At 40.6% G+C, this 14877-nt stretch overlaps 1 protein-coding gene across 1 annotated transcript; it reads right to left on the reverse strand.

The window, feature by feature from the left end:
• Positions 1–6359: 6359 nt before the first annotated feature.
• Positions 6360–14661, reverse strand: cdc25b (cell division cycle 25B). Its single transcript, XM_080783307.1, has 15 exons — positions 14168–14661; positions 13853–13935; positions 13619–13670; positions 12111–12149; positions 11895–11928; positions 11552–11686; positions 10982–11098; positions 10366–10503; positions 10020–10103; positions 9679–9864; positions 9118–9216; positions 8864–8926; positions 8635–8733; positions 7891–8136; positions 6360–7672 (listed from the first exon to the last, which is right to left on the reverse strand). The coding sequence occupies exons 1-15, from the start codon at positions 14377–14379 to the stop codon at positions 7532–7534; spliced, it is 1728 nt and encodes a 575-aa protein (XP_080639433.1). The 5' UTR covers positions 14380–14661; the 3' UTR covers positions 6360–7531.
• Between the last annotated feature and the right edge of the window lie 216 nt (positions 14662–14877).

Here is a 14877-nt window from a genome sequence, read left to right on the forward strand (position 1 = left end):
TGTAAACAAGTGTAATGCTTAATTGGGTCGTCCATTCACATCAGTCTTTGTATTGAGTTTGTGCTTGAAATGTACTGTAATTCTGCAAACTGTTAATAAATATTTCAATCAATCAATCAAAGTGTGTGTGTGTGTGTGTGTGTGTGTGTGTGTGTGTGTGTGTGTGTGTGTGTGTGTGTGTGTGTGTGTGTGTGTGTGTGTGTGTGTGTGCGAGACAGACAGACAGACAGACAGACAGACAGACAGATAGACAGACAGATAGATAGATGTTGCAGGAGCTTGATGTAGAAGACTCCAGAATCATCAGGTCATAGCTAGCCTTGGTGTTTGCATTCAGGTCATAGCAAACAAACACAACTGTTGAACAGCAGCTGCTACATGGTCACACTTCCTTAAGTCTGAGAGAGGCCCCATGCACGGCCCCTCTCAACACACACAAGTCTTAGGAGGAAGAGAGAGAAGGCATTCATCTTCCGTTGTCAACATCACCCCAGCATACGTCTGGCGGTTACAGACCAGTGAGAGAAAGTGATGTTGTGATCCTAGAGAGCATATTATGACATTCTAAGTGTGGTCACTGGTGATGTTTGTTTGATTGAAATGGGAGCTCAGCTGTTTCAATAGGAAAATAACCTACTAACCTACAAAGTAAGCTACTGCTTGAATTAAGCCAAATAGAGAACTAATACCAGTTCCTCAATAACCTGAATGAATTATCTCGTAGTAAGTGATAGTGATAATATGATTGGTGTGGGTGTTAACATGAGGCACACACTTAACAACTACACCCAAGACCGCTATTACATCATTTTGTCAATATTCACTTTCACATTCAAGAGCTGTGAACATGAGATATCACTGCTATGTGTAATGATTGACTAAGATACCTATAGGCTACACTGAGTGGAAGTAAGCGAGAGGTATTGTTTGCAAGACCAACAACCGATGACTAGCACAAAGTGTTACCAGAATTTTTCACATTCAAATGACAAAAGCAGTGTTTGCTAAAGAGCTACATCAGACAAAGATTATTATAAAATCAGTTTGCTAGTAATACATTTGCCTATTAAAATCATGGGGAGAATTGTAAGAACTTTAGGTTTATGTTTAAGAAAGATGAATAATGTGTTCATAAATGCAGGTGTATAAGCTCAAAGGATTGCTTGCAACAATTCAAATCAGTGAACTATATTGCACACAATGAAGTGATTAAACTTCACAGCTGTGCCCTCATACGGTACGTAGGTCAATTTGTACAATTTCCATCTAGTCTTAACGTGAGGCTACGCTGTCACGTGCCGTAAACACCCTAGCTGTACATTTCAGTTGTGTCATTTCTTCAGGTTAATCAGGGTTCCTCTGCTGAAACAAGGCAGCAGAAAAAGAACAACAGGATGCGGTTCAAGGGAAATCAGCCAGTCAACATGGACCAATCGCTGTGAGGGTTTGAAAGACAGGAAACTAAAGAATAAGCATGGGATTGAAAAGTCACACTATTGGTCAAAGTGTAGAAAAAGTCTGCAAAAATCTGCAAGTCAAGCTGACCCGGAAACTACTGACTAAAACTGGAAGGGAAACAGAGTTGCTTGTTCAGAAAAACATTCATTCTACAATTTTCAATTAGGTATTTATTTAGCAGATGCTCCTATCCAGAACGACATACAGGTGTGAAATCAGATTAAATGGCAGAAAACAAACAACAGGGTACACAAGTAGAGTGCAATGAGAACACGTAGGCCTACTGTAGCACTTGCATCAAGAAACAGGGATACCAGGAAAACACAAATACTGTTTTGGCTTTGGAAAATAAGCTTATAGGCCTATAGGTAAACCACATTACCCCGCTACCCTGTTCTGGGCATGTCATAATAGAATAAATAGATGAATAATATAGATCTACAAGGCAACAATGCATTGTGTTGTGATGCAATACATTCTGAGCTTGTAGATTGGCTATTTTTGCTATTTGATGTACAACAAAGTACATAGGGTTTCATCCATAGGGGGCACCACAAATGCAAAAAATTTAACTGTTTGTTGCAGAAAAATATTTTTTGGGGGATAAATCCCCTCCAAATTACTTTGGCCCTATATAAGCGATTGCGTCAACCACACTATGCAATTTTTCCAAAATTGCGACCCTTCTAGTTCACTGTTGTTATCAAGTTGACCCAAAACACAAGATAGGCCTAATCTGCGGCAATATAATATAACTCTCTCCACTACACATCTTACTTTTGCAAGCAGTGTAACCATCAGTATTGCAAGCAGTGTAAAGGTTCACAATGAAGTTCAACTTGTGATGGTTTACAGCACAACCCCACCCAGTGAGAAACCCCAATGTCATCATGCTTCTCGTTTAACAGTCTCTGTATGGGTGTTAGATCTCTAGTAAAGCTGGGAAGAAACTTGGAAGTTGTCAGATTACTGTCAGTGTCAACAGGGTCAGAGCAAGCAGAGAGGAAGAGCTGACACCCAGGCTGGAGCTTTTGTATTAGGCCCCCTTTGATCAACTCTCCACCCAGCAGCGGAGGATGGGATAAAGAGGGCTTGGTGTCAAACTGGTCAGACTGGGGACTGTAAACTGGAGTGATGTGGTAATAGATTTGCATAAATGGTGCATGGTGGCGAACAGGAGCAATGTGGGCCAAGGAGTTGGCTCAGAACTGTAGTGTTTAGTATTCAGATACAGTATTGGTACATGCGAAACAAACACACTGTATATAACTGGAATCCAGGCCAACTGGAAAGAAAGAAAGAAAGAAAGAGTTTCCTGTTGAGCAAGACCCAAAATCCAAACATTTCACTAGTTTGGAGTCATTCTGAAAAAGAGCATCTAAATGTCAGTATATCTGAGGGATGAGTGAAAGCAATCAACCGGTTTAGGCAATTCTCTAATAAGCCAACCCACCTTGAAAAACAAGCAAAAATAAGCCAACTCTTGTGAGAGAAATAAGCCAAATCTCCCCTAGAAAAACAAGCCTAACAAGCCCAATAATATGGCCATATAATCTCAATGAAAAAAGATTTGATGCATTTATCATTATAAATACTATGTAGATAATAATAATTAGAGACACCAGACCGATTCTGTTACTCAATGTGATTCATACTCCCTGGACTTGCCAACCCTGGAATGAACCTAACCCACTGGCAAACATAATACAAACCACAGGAAAAATATACATGACTACTACACCACCCTAGAAACCCTAGGGTGAAACCCTACACCACCTCTCAAGTGATTTTTTAAATGCTTCTATTTATTGCCACATATCTGTAATTATTATTATTGTCATATCTTCTGTTCTGTGTATCGGCCTCTGCTAATGTATTAACAGTATATTTAGACTGTGCTTAGAAAACTTCTCAGAAAATGGAATATAAAGACCACCACCTGACTAAAACATATAGCTGTGTGTGTGTGATTCAATTCATGTACTGTATATTCCTATCCAGCTCTCAGTCACATCTCAATCTCTTTGTCTTAAAGCGCTAGTTAGACAATAAATGGTAAAACGTCAACAAAAAGCGGTCCCAGCTATGTCTACCCCTATATATCCACAAAAGTCTGCTGACGAGAGGTTACCCACAAGGCTAGTGGGTACATGCAGAATTTGAAACTTTGGCTAGATTAGAAGCCAGAGGGGAGGAAGTTTTGCAAGTTACTCTGGATCAGCTGGGCACATGCTCACAGCACGTGTGTCCTTTTAAAGAATTAAAGCCCTGGAAATGAACTAGTCTGTTCCTGACCTGCCATGTTTAGTTAACCTTACCTCTCTCCGTCATGATGACTCATATCTTCTGTTCTGGCCATGTGTATCGGCCTCTGCGAATGTATTAACAGTATATTTAGACTGTGCTTAGAAAACTTCTCAGAACATGGAATATAAAGTCATATGACATTCCGGTAAGTACTGTTATCTTGTTCCAGAAGCTTGCTTTGGCTTGCAGAGACCACCACCTGACTAAAACATATAGCTCTTAGGATCACAACAATGTTGTTTTATTAGGCTCCAGACTAAACAATTCATCAAATTATTATTCTATCCCAGTTGTGTCATTCAATTAGTATGTGTTACTGTCTCCTTGTCTGTGTGTGTGTGTGTGTGTGTGTGTGTGTGTGTGTGTGTGTGTGTGTGTGTGTGTGTGTGTGTGTGTGTGTGTGTGTCTCCATGTACTGTATATTCCTATCCAGCTCTCAGTCACATCTCGGTCTCTTTGTCTTAAAGTGCTAGTTAGACAATACATGGTAAAACGTCAACAAAAAACGGTCCCAGCTATGTCTTTCTGTATATACCCCACAACAGTCTGCTGACGAGAGGTTACTCACATGGCTAGTGGGATATCCACATGCAGAATTTGAAACTTTGGCTAGAAGCCAGAGGGGATGACGTTTTGCAAGTTACTCTGGATCATGCAGCTGGGCACATACTGTACTCACAGCACGTGTGTCCTTTTAAAGAATTAAAGACATGGAAATGAACACACGGCTAGTGCATGCAGGGATATCCACATGCAGAGTTTGAAACTTTGGCTAGAAGCCAAAGGGGAGGACCTTTTGGAATTCACTCTGGATCAGCTGGGCAGTGGGCACATCATGCACATGCTCACAGCAGACAGCACGTGTGTTCCTTTTAAAGAATTAAATGGACATGGAGTCCTTTTAAAGAATTAAATGGACATGGACATGGAAATGGACTCATCTTGTTTTTAAAGTTTCTTTTTTTTGTGATTACTTGATGAAATGTTTTCCATTTATTTTTACTTAAATGCATAACCTTTCCTTTTTGTTCATACTAGGACTTCATGCTAACTTTATCACAAACTTTTATTGTTGATTTCTCAAATGTATCTTGTAGAGTCTACTCTTGGACATGGAGTCCCTTTAAAGAATTAAATGGACATGGAAATGGACTAATCTTGTTTTTAAAGTTTATTTTTTTGTGATTACTTGATGAAATGTTTTCCATTTATTTTTACTTAAATGCATAATAACCTTTCCTTTTCGTTCATACTTTGATAGGACTTCATGCTAACTTTATCACAAACTTTTATTGTTGATTTCTCAAAATTCTCTGTTTCAGTCTACAATGTAGACTGAAACAGAGAATACTATGCCGGTAAGTGACCTCAGCAGTCCATTGTGTTGTTTTTGCTCTTTTTCTGGGCATCTAAACTGTAGCCTACCAGACACTGCAGGATGCCAGGCTGTAATTTCTTTACAGCCTGGCATATCCCAGTGTCTGGTACTAAGAAAGTTTCCTTCAAACAAATTATGTGTGATGTGTGATTATTTCACTTTTAGTACAGAACTTAACTCAGCAGTGAATTGAATTTTCTTCAATCAAGTTATTATGCTGAAGTTTAAAATCTTACCATTTTTAAAACTGAGACTTATTTGAATGAAAAAGATAATCTCTCCCTACCTAATCCAGGTACTGGATTGATTTATTGTAAAATCAGGATTAAAATAAATAAATGGTTTGCTTAAAACGTGACATTTTTTGCAGTGTTCTCTCAGGCCTAGTGACCTAATTCAAAGCGGCTTGCTCACGTGCATGATGCATCCCCGTCACACAGCCACTCCCTCTGTAGAAAGGAATGTGTGTGTGTGAAATGTGTATGTACACGTGTCTGAACTGACAAACCAGTCCAAGGCTGGGTGGGAGAATTTGAAAAAACACTGTGCCAAACAGGCTATGGAACACGTGTGTCCTTTTAAAGAAGTAAATGTCCTTTTAAAGAATTAAATGGACATGGACATGGAAATGAACTAATCTTGTTTTTAAAGTTTCTTTTGTCATTACTTGATGAAATGTTTTCCATTTATTTTTTACTTAAATGCATAACCTTTCCTTTTTGTTCATACTTTTATAGGACTTTATGCTAACTTTATCACAAACTTATGTTGATTTCTCAAATCCTAGACGTAACCACTTTTTATAGCAATGATAAATCTACAAGCTCACAGCACACCAGATCACTAAGCAGTGTGAGCTTGTAGATCAGCTATTTTAGCTGATCGCTTTTTTGACAGGCCATTAAAATCCAAACGTATCAAGATACAAGGTTTGTGCACGACAGAAACATTATACAGTACATACTGTATTTATATACACACAGCATTATATACACATAGCATAGTACAACATATACAAATATAATAAATGTCTTTCGCAGTGTATCAGCTTTGATTAGGAAATCATAGCTTAACTGTTTTAACTTTAAGTTTGTCAAGAAAACTGCAACCTCAAGCAATGGAATAAAAATATATACTATGTGCTCAACTTCCAATCTTATGTAGGTTAAGACTATATAGGTGAAAAAATGCATACACAGTGAACTCAAACTTTACTTTCAGCGATTTATTAGTGCACAGCAGTAGTCGTTGGAATTCAACAAAGCCATCATCAGTGTAGCTGATGAAACCTTTACTTTGAAATACGTCTTGACTATTAAAATTGAACATGATATTAAATCAAACAAACTCCAACAATGCCATTAAACCATCCTCCACAACAGAAACACGAGGGAATACAGAAATCTGTTCAAAATAAATGTACATAAAAAATTAAATAAAACATTCTGCAGCCCCCCATGAGTCAGTACCAAATGTTAACTGCCACAATGCCTACAAATTGACAACGTCATTAGACTTTGTGGTGTTAAAAATAGAATTGTAAATCAAAAACCACGGTTTTAAAAGCTAAATCCTCACACGTGCTGACCTGCAGCATATGAAAAAGTATCACTGCAATGTTAACAGGAAGTTCACTTTGGCATCTCTTGTGACAAATTGCAAAGTCATCTAAATTCAACAGGCATTAAAAACGTTTGCCCAAGACATTTAAAAGTCTTAAAATTATCAAATCTTCATTCACATGTGGTGGAGTTACCCAATAGAAAAATAGACAAACACAGAACCTCAACATATAACCTAAATCATGGGCTTCAGTAACGTTGAACACAAAAAAGAAAATGGGAAATATATTGAACAAACATTTCCTGATTGAAATAGAGAACTTGAGCCGTGGCAGTGTTGCTCTGTAAAATAAGGTGTTAACTATTGCAAACTGGCAGTGTTTTAAGTTGCATATTCCAATAAAATTTAAAACAAGATGAGGTAAAACACAGCCAGTGGCTCTTAAGTGGTTTTTAAAACAAAGTACAGTCACATTATCTCAGACCACCTCTAAAAATAACAGGGATCACTTCACTGGTTGCACCATGACCTCTAAGATGAGATGGGTCACCAGTTCATGAAGTTTCCCCACTTGAGATTTGCATAAATACCTTACCCTATGCTATAATTCAGCACCTGGATTGTGGCTTGGCAGTAGAAGCAGAGGAGAAAACAACAACAGGCAGGGGTGTGGGGTATGCAAAAGACCTCTGAAGAATGGAAGCAGGCCATGCATCCTACAGGTTAAGTGTTACAAAGTCTCTCAGGTTCATTTGGTGGGGCAGTGTGGTCAAGTGGCAGTAAAAAAAATAAAAATGGGGGGGGGGGGGGGGGGGGGTTGTGCACTCATAGTTTCTTGAGTCGGCTGTAGAGTTCTCTCTTGCTTCTCTCCCCTGCCCAGGTGCGGCTCTTAAGACGAAACTTCCTCAGGTCATCTCTGAAGTCCTCGTGGTCCATCGGCCGGTACGATTGAGGCTCGCACTGTGACTGCGCAGATTAGAGAATAGGGGCATAAAAGGGACACGGGTCAGACCACGAAAGAAACAGTTGACTGACATGAAATGTATCCCTGTGTAAAAACTTATGTTATACACATACCTGTATACAACAGCAGCTCGGCAAATCTTGACTGTACTGAGCTGTCACTAACGTATAAGCAGCTAGTGGGGAATCTTATCAAATTCACAAAGTAAAGACGTGCTAACCTTGAATTGCGGGTAGAACTCCTTGTAGCCCCCCTTAAGTACGTATAGCTCAGGGTAGTGGAGTGCGGGGTAGTCGTTCGTGGCGCGGTCTTTTGCCCTGACAAAGCGACACATGCGAGGGCCTCGCTCAGACGAGAATTCACAGTGGAAGACGATGAGGATGCGTTTGTCTGGGCAGGAGGAGATAAGGGGTGTCTTGAGGAGGTACTCCTCCACCTGATCCTCCTGGTGCAGATTCAATGCTCCCTGGGGGAGAAACAAAGCAAACAAAACATCAATGCACGATTTAGTAGTTTGGCATAATAATGAATAACTGGTCCTTGGCAGCTGTGAAAAATGCTGTATTGAGAGATGCTGGTGCAAATCTGTCCGGAGTGCCATGGCTAGTTCAACATAGAGCACTTGAGTGCCACGTTTAAGTTTACGTTTACTTTGTCAGAAGTGCTAATATAGTACCGCAAGGTGGCAGGGATTTTTTATTGAGCTCCTAAAACATTGATGTTCTGTATGATCACCTCAATCCGAGATTCAATGACATCACAATGCGGAAGAAAAGCGCTGCCAGGCGACAGAGACACCAAGAACCGGTAAAAAAATAATACTAGCAATGATGGATGCATTATAACACCAATAACTCGTTCAACATCATCCTAGGCAATCTGTGACTTTTAATAAAAGTCGTCCAATGTCACCTTAGGCACAAAATTAGTGAATATAAACCATATTTGACAGAAGAGCGCTTACCTTGATGTGTCCTCCCTCAAACTCATAGGGGTAACGACAATCAATGATCACTATGTTGTCTATGAGGCGACTGGACTGGCCATTGAGAGCTGCCACCATCTGAAGACCAGAGGAAACACATTATGGCCATTGTTGACTATTTGAATGGTTCCATTTTTAGTATAATAAAATTAATGTAAGACAGAAAAGATGAAAATGCATTTCACAACAGAACAAAGTATTGGCTCACCATTTCTGAGGTGATGTATTTGAGGTCTTGATGTTTGCCCTGTACTGTGGCCAGCATGTACGGCTAAAGAAAAATGCAACAAAAAAAAGTGTTAGAAATGGGATCCAATATAGTAAGTAATTGTGAAATTATGGAAGTTAAGTTCAGTTATTTCACTTTCAAATAAAAACCAATCACGTCCACCTCACGCATTAGGACAGTCTAATCATGCGTGAGGTGGCCAAACTATAACCACAGAATTATCAATTTCTTACCTTGGTGAAATCTCCTATGAGCTCCCCATCTCCGTTCTCTTCACCCAGCAGCCTATCAATCTCTGTTTGACAAAAAGACTTGGACCTCTGGACAAGAGCCTAGACAGACACAACACAAAAAGAAAGACAAGATATTAAAATTGAGCATGTAATCAAATTAAACCAGCTCAGTGGCCATGTTAGGAGTGTCCGCCCTTAGTTTTTGATGTACTTTTATATCAAATTGCCTCACAGTAAGGAATTATATATTATTATGTGATAATTGGAAGCAGATAAACCAATTCAAGAACATTAGATCAAAACCAAATAGCAGGTACCAGACAGGGTCAAATAAATGAATCAATGTCGCTTACTAAATTGGAAGCCAATATACAAACGGAAAACTAGGATTCCACTGATGGAAGTTAGTTGAGACTTAAGAACCAGAATTGATGTAAACGTAGTTGGGTCAAATATTCAAATCCATATTGTCAGTTTTAAGGAGTACATTTATGTACTGTGTCCAATTACTATCAAAGGCTTTCCGTCAGTAATGGGTCAAGGGGCTGCTATGCTACTAACCGAGCGTGGAGATTCAGTATCCTCCAGGCTGGTAACTTGAGTTCCTGCCAGGCTCCGCCTCCTCTTCACCCTGATAGGAGTGTTCTCATCTCTAGGGCAGTCAGGCCGTTTGGCCGGGTGACGGGTCACCGGGCTGGGCATGGAGTCGGCGCGAAAGAGACCACGTGGCCGACAGCGAATCACAGGCTGAGGAAGAAGACAAAAACTTAATCAGGTATCCATGTCTGTGTCTCAGATAAAACACAGCTAGCTGTCATTACCTAGCAGAGCTATACAGTAAATGCAGCAGACTTTGTTGTTTTACTACTACTACGGGTAAAAATAATTAACAGGCAACTTACCGAGTCTTCTCCTGTAGTACTAGTGTCAGACACTAATGGAGCGTTGAGCAGGTTGGACATTCCCATGGGCATGCTAGAGTCGTTCTGTAAGGTTCAAGGTTGTACTTTGTTACATCTTGTGTATAGATAAGAGTAAAACCAATTTTGTATTCGCTTCCTTTAGACAATGCAGCAGCATAGATAATAACAGCAGAATAATGGTAAAAAAAAATAAACATTTAAAGTGAGTGCAAAAGGGGAAATATAGTTTCTGCTCATAATACCTTTGAATATGTCTCATTGCAGATTTCTTACTACACATCAATATCAACCCTTCTTAATATAAGCTACTGATGTGAGAACTCACTTCAACGTCATCCTCCAGCACATCCATGAAGCCGTAATCCTCATCGTCATTCAGAGAATTGGTGAAAGAGGTACGCCTGAAGAAGACAGGGCTGGTGTCATCTGCATAATCCAGGCGTTTGGTGGCAGGTGGGGAAAACTAGAACATGGGAAAGAACAGATTTAGATTTTTTATTTATTTAAAGGGATTCATAATAAACATTGGCTATTATAGAATCAATTCTAATGTCTACTACCATACTACATTATTTAAATGCTAATCCCTGAATAAAGTACTCTTATTACAGTATTTGTCTATACATCTATGCACCAGTGCCATAAAATATTCCAGTAGATTTACACAATTTGGTGATTCTGAATCCCCAGCAGACGTGGAAAGGTGCCAAGAATTTACAATGACACATGCATTATATTGATATTCCACTGTTACGTTCTTATCTTACGCATGACTCATGATAACTACTTTTTATGCATGTGATGTATTGCCATGCGTTTTTGTTCTTGCTTAATGTATTTCACTCTGGATTAAGAGAGTCTGCTAAATGCCTAAATTGTAATGTATACACAAACTGTGGGTGATATGACCCATTTTCTGTAGGAAAAGGCTGGCGTTGTACCATTAGGGCTGGTGCAGAGTTGGGCCGGCGAGCAAAGTCCTTAGCATCACCGCTGTTCAAAGAGCGCATGCGGCACCGCGACACTGGCCTGTTGGGCTTCTTAAATTCAAAACCCTCCTGTAGGCAAAAATAACATTCACTTAATACATGTGGATTTAAATCTTTCAAAAACCTGAGAACCAGTCACCTCAGCTGGATGAAACAAGAAACAAATGCTTCAGAATAGTAAAATGTTCCTGCATTTTAAACTGAACTTGAATTCAAGCCCCAGATACATTTGATACATGTAGAAACTATTACTGTGCCAGCAGTCAATCCATAAGCTTATTAGCCCCAGCAAGCCAAATTACTTCATGATAACGTAATGATGACATCCTCCAGTGACGTTCAGGACTAGGCCAGATCACAGTCCATAATGGGGATGATCTTTACGTCATTTCAAGGATGTCTTCACCAGTTTAAATAATATAGCATTTAGTTTAGTCTCTCTTCATTACTCAAGAACTTACACTTTCTCCCCACAAGATCTGAGGTAGAACAAACCATTGCATGGCACTGTGTAACACTAACCTCTGGCATGTTCTCTTTGTTCACGTGTCCAGAGATGGCAGCATGGCTCAGGGATGGTGGGCGCCCAAAAATTCCGTAACGCTCGGAATCTGTTTCTTGGCCTTTCAGGGTTGGACTGAAGCCTAGAAGATTTGGCTGAAATGGAAATGAAGTCATGAACAATGGTACTATTACTACTGTAGAAACTAAAGCTATGGTGGAATTCATCATTCACAATCTTATGGATTCATGGTAGAGCTGAGATTATATGGGCTTTTCGATTCAGCGCAATTGAGGCGAAATGTCTTTACATTGATAACCAATCCTGAACATCAACACAATGAACACATCTCACTATACTTACAGGCAGTGAGTGGATTCTTCGAATGGGCATCTTCCTATAAAAAAGGGGGAAGATGAGAATTCTGGTCAGAAAACTATGAGAAATAAGTAGACAGACATGCTTTATTTAGGGAGTAAAGCACTCCCAATAGAGCGATATTGTTGCATTTAATAGTAATCCAATCATTAGTTATCCTCAAGTAATTGAGAAAAAAAAGCTTGGATTGGAGTAACTTACTCAGTGACAACTTTAGATTGTTGCATGGCCCTTTCAAAGCTGAAAGAGAGAAAATAGTTAATTAGAAATTAAATCAAAATGGAATATGTATACAAACAAGTATTGCATTTTCCAATGAAAATCCCATTGGGAAAATGGGGTGGAAGCCATTCATGGCTCCTCTGTACATGCTGAACATGAACACCCATAAAGCATCAACACAAAGAACCGGATATATTGAGAGCTGGGGGGAAACGGTTGGGAAAGGGGGAAGTGAGTGAATGCATAATGTCCTTGCGGTGGTAAGTTTGAGGTGGTATTTGCTCTGCGGCAATACCCACCTGTATGCTAAACAAGACAAGAGCCAGGTTTGTAGTGTGGGGACTGGGGAGGGGTCAGGGAGGGCATTTGCACTGCAGTTCTGAGTGGATGCCGAGATCAGCTAATCTACCATATGCCTGCTGCAACAAATGCCGCCAACCTCCTTTTCTGCAAGGGCCCTTTGTTTGCTAGAGGGAGTGTGTCTTATCCAATGCAGCCAAGAAGGGGGGGTCTAATTGTAAAGGGGGAGCCCCCATTTCAATAGAAAGAACCCCACTTGCCCATTGAAAAAGCAGGGCAAAGGAAGAGTGTGCCAAGAACTAGAGGGGGTGGGCTATCATTAAACACTAGTCGTAGGCCCCTCTTCCCTCCAACTTCAAAATTCTATAGCAAGCCAGCAGCTGGGACCAAAACAGCTGTTAGAAAGGTGAGAGGGTCTTGTGGAGCAAATGTTGCAAAGGAACTCAGGCCATCAGATGTTGGCAGATGTCCTTTGGAGAGATGCCACCCAAAGATTAGAGGCAAGCATAGATATGCAGGCAAACTGGGCCTGGCCTAAATTTAAGATAACAATATTGATGATAACTACTCATATTGGTTAAAGACTTGCAGTGATCGCATCGTTTTCTATTCTGACAAAATAAATGTATTTCAAATGTTTTACTATTACTATTAGAGCACTAGTGGTTAAAATAATCACAACAGGGGGGCACTAACAGTGGCCCCAGTCAAAGATAACAATGTTGACACAACTACTGCCAGTGCCAAGTCTCATTTTCATCAGCATACTAAAAACAACAAAGTGTCATATTTTGCTTCTTGCTGCCCTGGTAGTACAGAATTCCCTTTGAGAAAAATGGTACTGTAGTCTGTACACATTCTGTTGGTTAAAATGAACCACAAGCAATATATTAAAGAAAATCTGACACAAAAACACAATATGACACTGACTTGTCACAGTCTCACACAGACACAACTGTCACAAAGAAAGTCAAGCTTACATGTATCTCAACAACTAATCTGCTTAATGGAAAATAGCTCAAGACCAACGGCAGAACCACCACACCCCCCCCATAATCCCAGCAGCTGAGAATGGTGCCAGGCTCCCTAATCTTGGACCCAAGCCTAGGGCGAGGGTAGGAGAGGAGGGGTACATACTAGCCCACTAGTTGATTGATTTGACCAGACAACAGGACAGTGCAACTTACCTTTCATCCATGTCAAGCTCATCCATGGGACTTGGTGAATCCATGCCCAGGCCTAAATTATGGAAATTATATTTTTAATGTCACATTTCCATCTGATGGTACTGGATCATAAACCAAAGATAAATCAAAAATGAGTGTATAATATAGGTGTGTTGTCTTCATGATTGGCTTCTGCATATTATGACACTCATTTTAAAAGACAACAGTGGGTTCATTCGTGAGGAAGTTGCTCACCAGCATCTGATGAGGCAACTGAATCAAAGGATGGAATCTTCATTGGGGGCACATGCCTCTTCCTTTTAGGTGTATCACATTGTCTGTAACAAAACAAAAACGTTGACATTAACAATCACGTTACTGCATTGCAGCTTAATGAAGCCGACCGGAACACATTGCTTAGTAAACGTGGGCGATGGCCTAATCTTAGAAACACTCATGCTACATTGGCAGCAGTAGCCATGGTCCAGGTCGTTAGCTTGTTCTCATTCAACGATCTGGACCAGGGCTACGTTAGCACGTTAGTAAGTTAAAGAGAAAAATCATCATTACCCTCCGAGTCCTATGTTGTCCATGTTGAGCGCCAGATTGGTGACAGGAGACAGCACATTCGCGGGTCCGGAGGAGAACAGATTCTTCATGTGGCTGTTCTTCGTGCTGAATTCAGGCAGCGACAACGAGGAAATCCCAGTGAGTCCATCGGGCCTGCGCCTCAGCGGCGGCGGGTCGACAAAATACTGATCGGATTCAGTTTTCCCCGACATATTTGAATAAATCCTTGCGTAGATGTACTTTCGTGTCGAGTTGCGGGAAGGTGCAAGTGTAACTCGTCCTAGCAACGGGTCCGGGGGTTATTAGCCGGGTAGCTAACGAACCGCGGCCACAACTAGGAAATACGTTTACAAAATAAATAAAATCCCACACATCGTCGTGCGCCTCGCCGTGACTGTCGCTTACGTTTAAAAGTCTTGTAAAGTTTCGTCCTCTTTTTCTTGAGTCAGAGAGTCGTAGCGCCCACACTTTCTGTCAGTCCTGGCTTCCGCGGTTTGTTATACTGATGGTGAGAAGAGACAGAAAGCATCTAGTATTTATGTTCAAAATAGCAGCGGAGACGCGGCAACACCTCGTCCAATTGGCGCGGTCGTCGTCCAATCCGCTGGGGGAGGACCCCACCTCCACGGACCAATCAGATCCCGCGGCTATTCTTTTCCACCGGATAAGGGGACGGACGCTGAGGAAGTGACACAATATACTACTTCAAA

This window comes from Protomyctophum bolini (assembly GCF_963924005.1).
Source record: "Protomyctophum bolini genome assembly, chromosome: 15".
Classification (NCBI taxonomy): Eukaryota; Metazoa; Chordata; class Actinopteri; order Myctophiformes; family Myctophidae; genus Protomyctophum; species Protomyctophum bolini.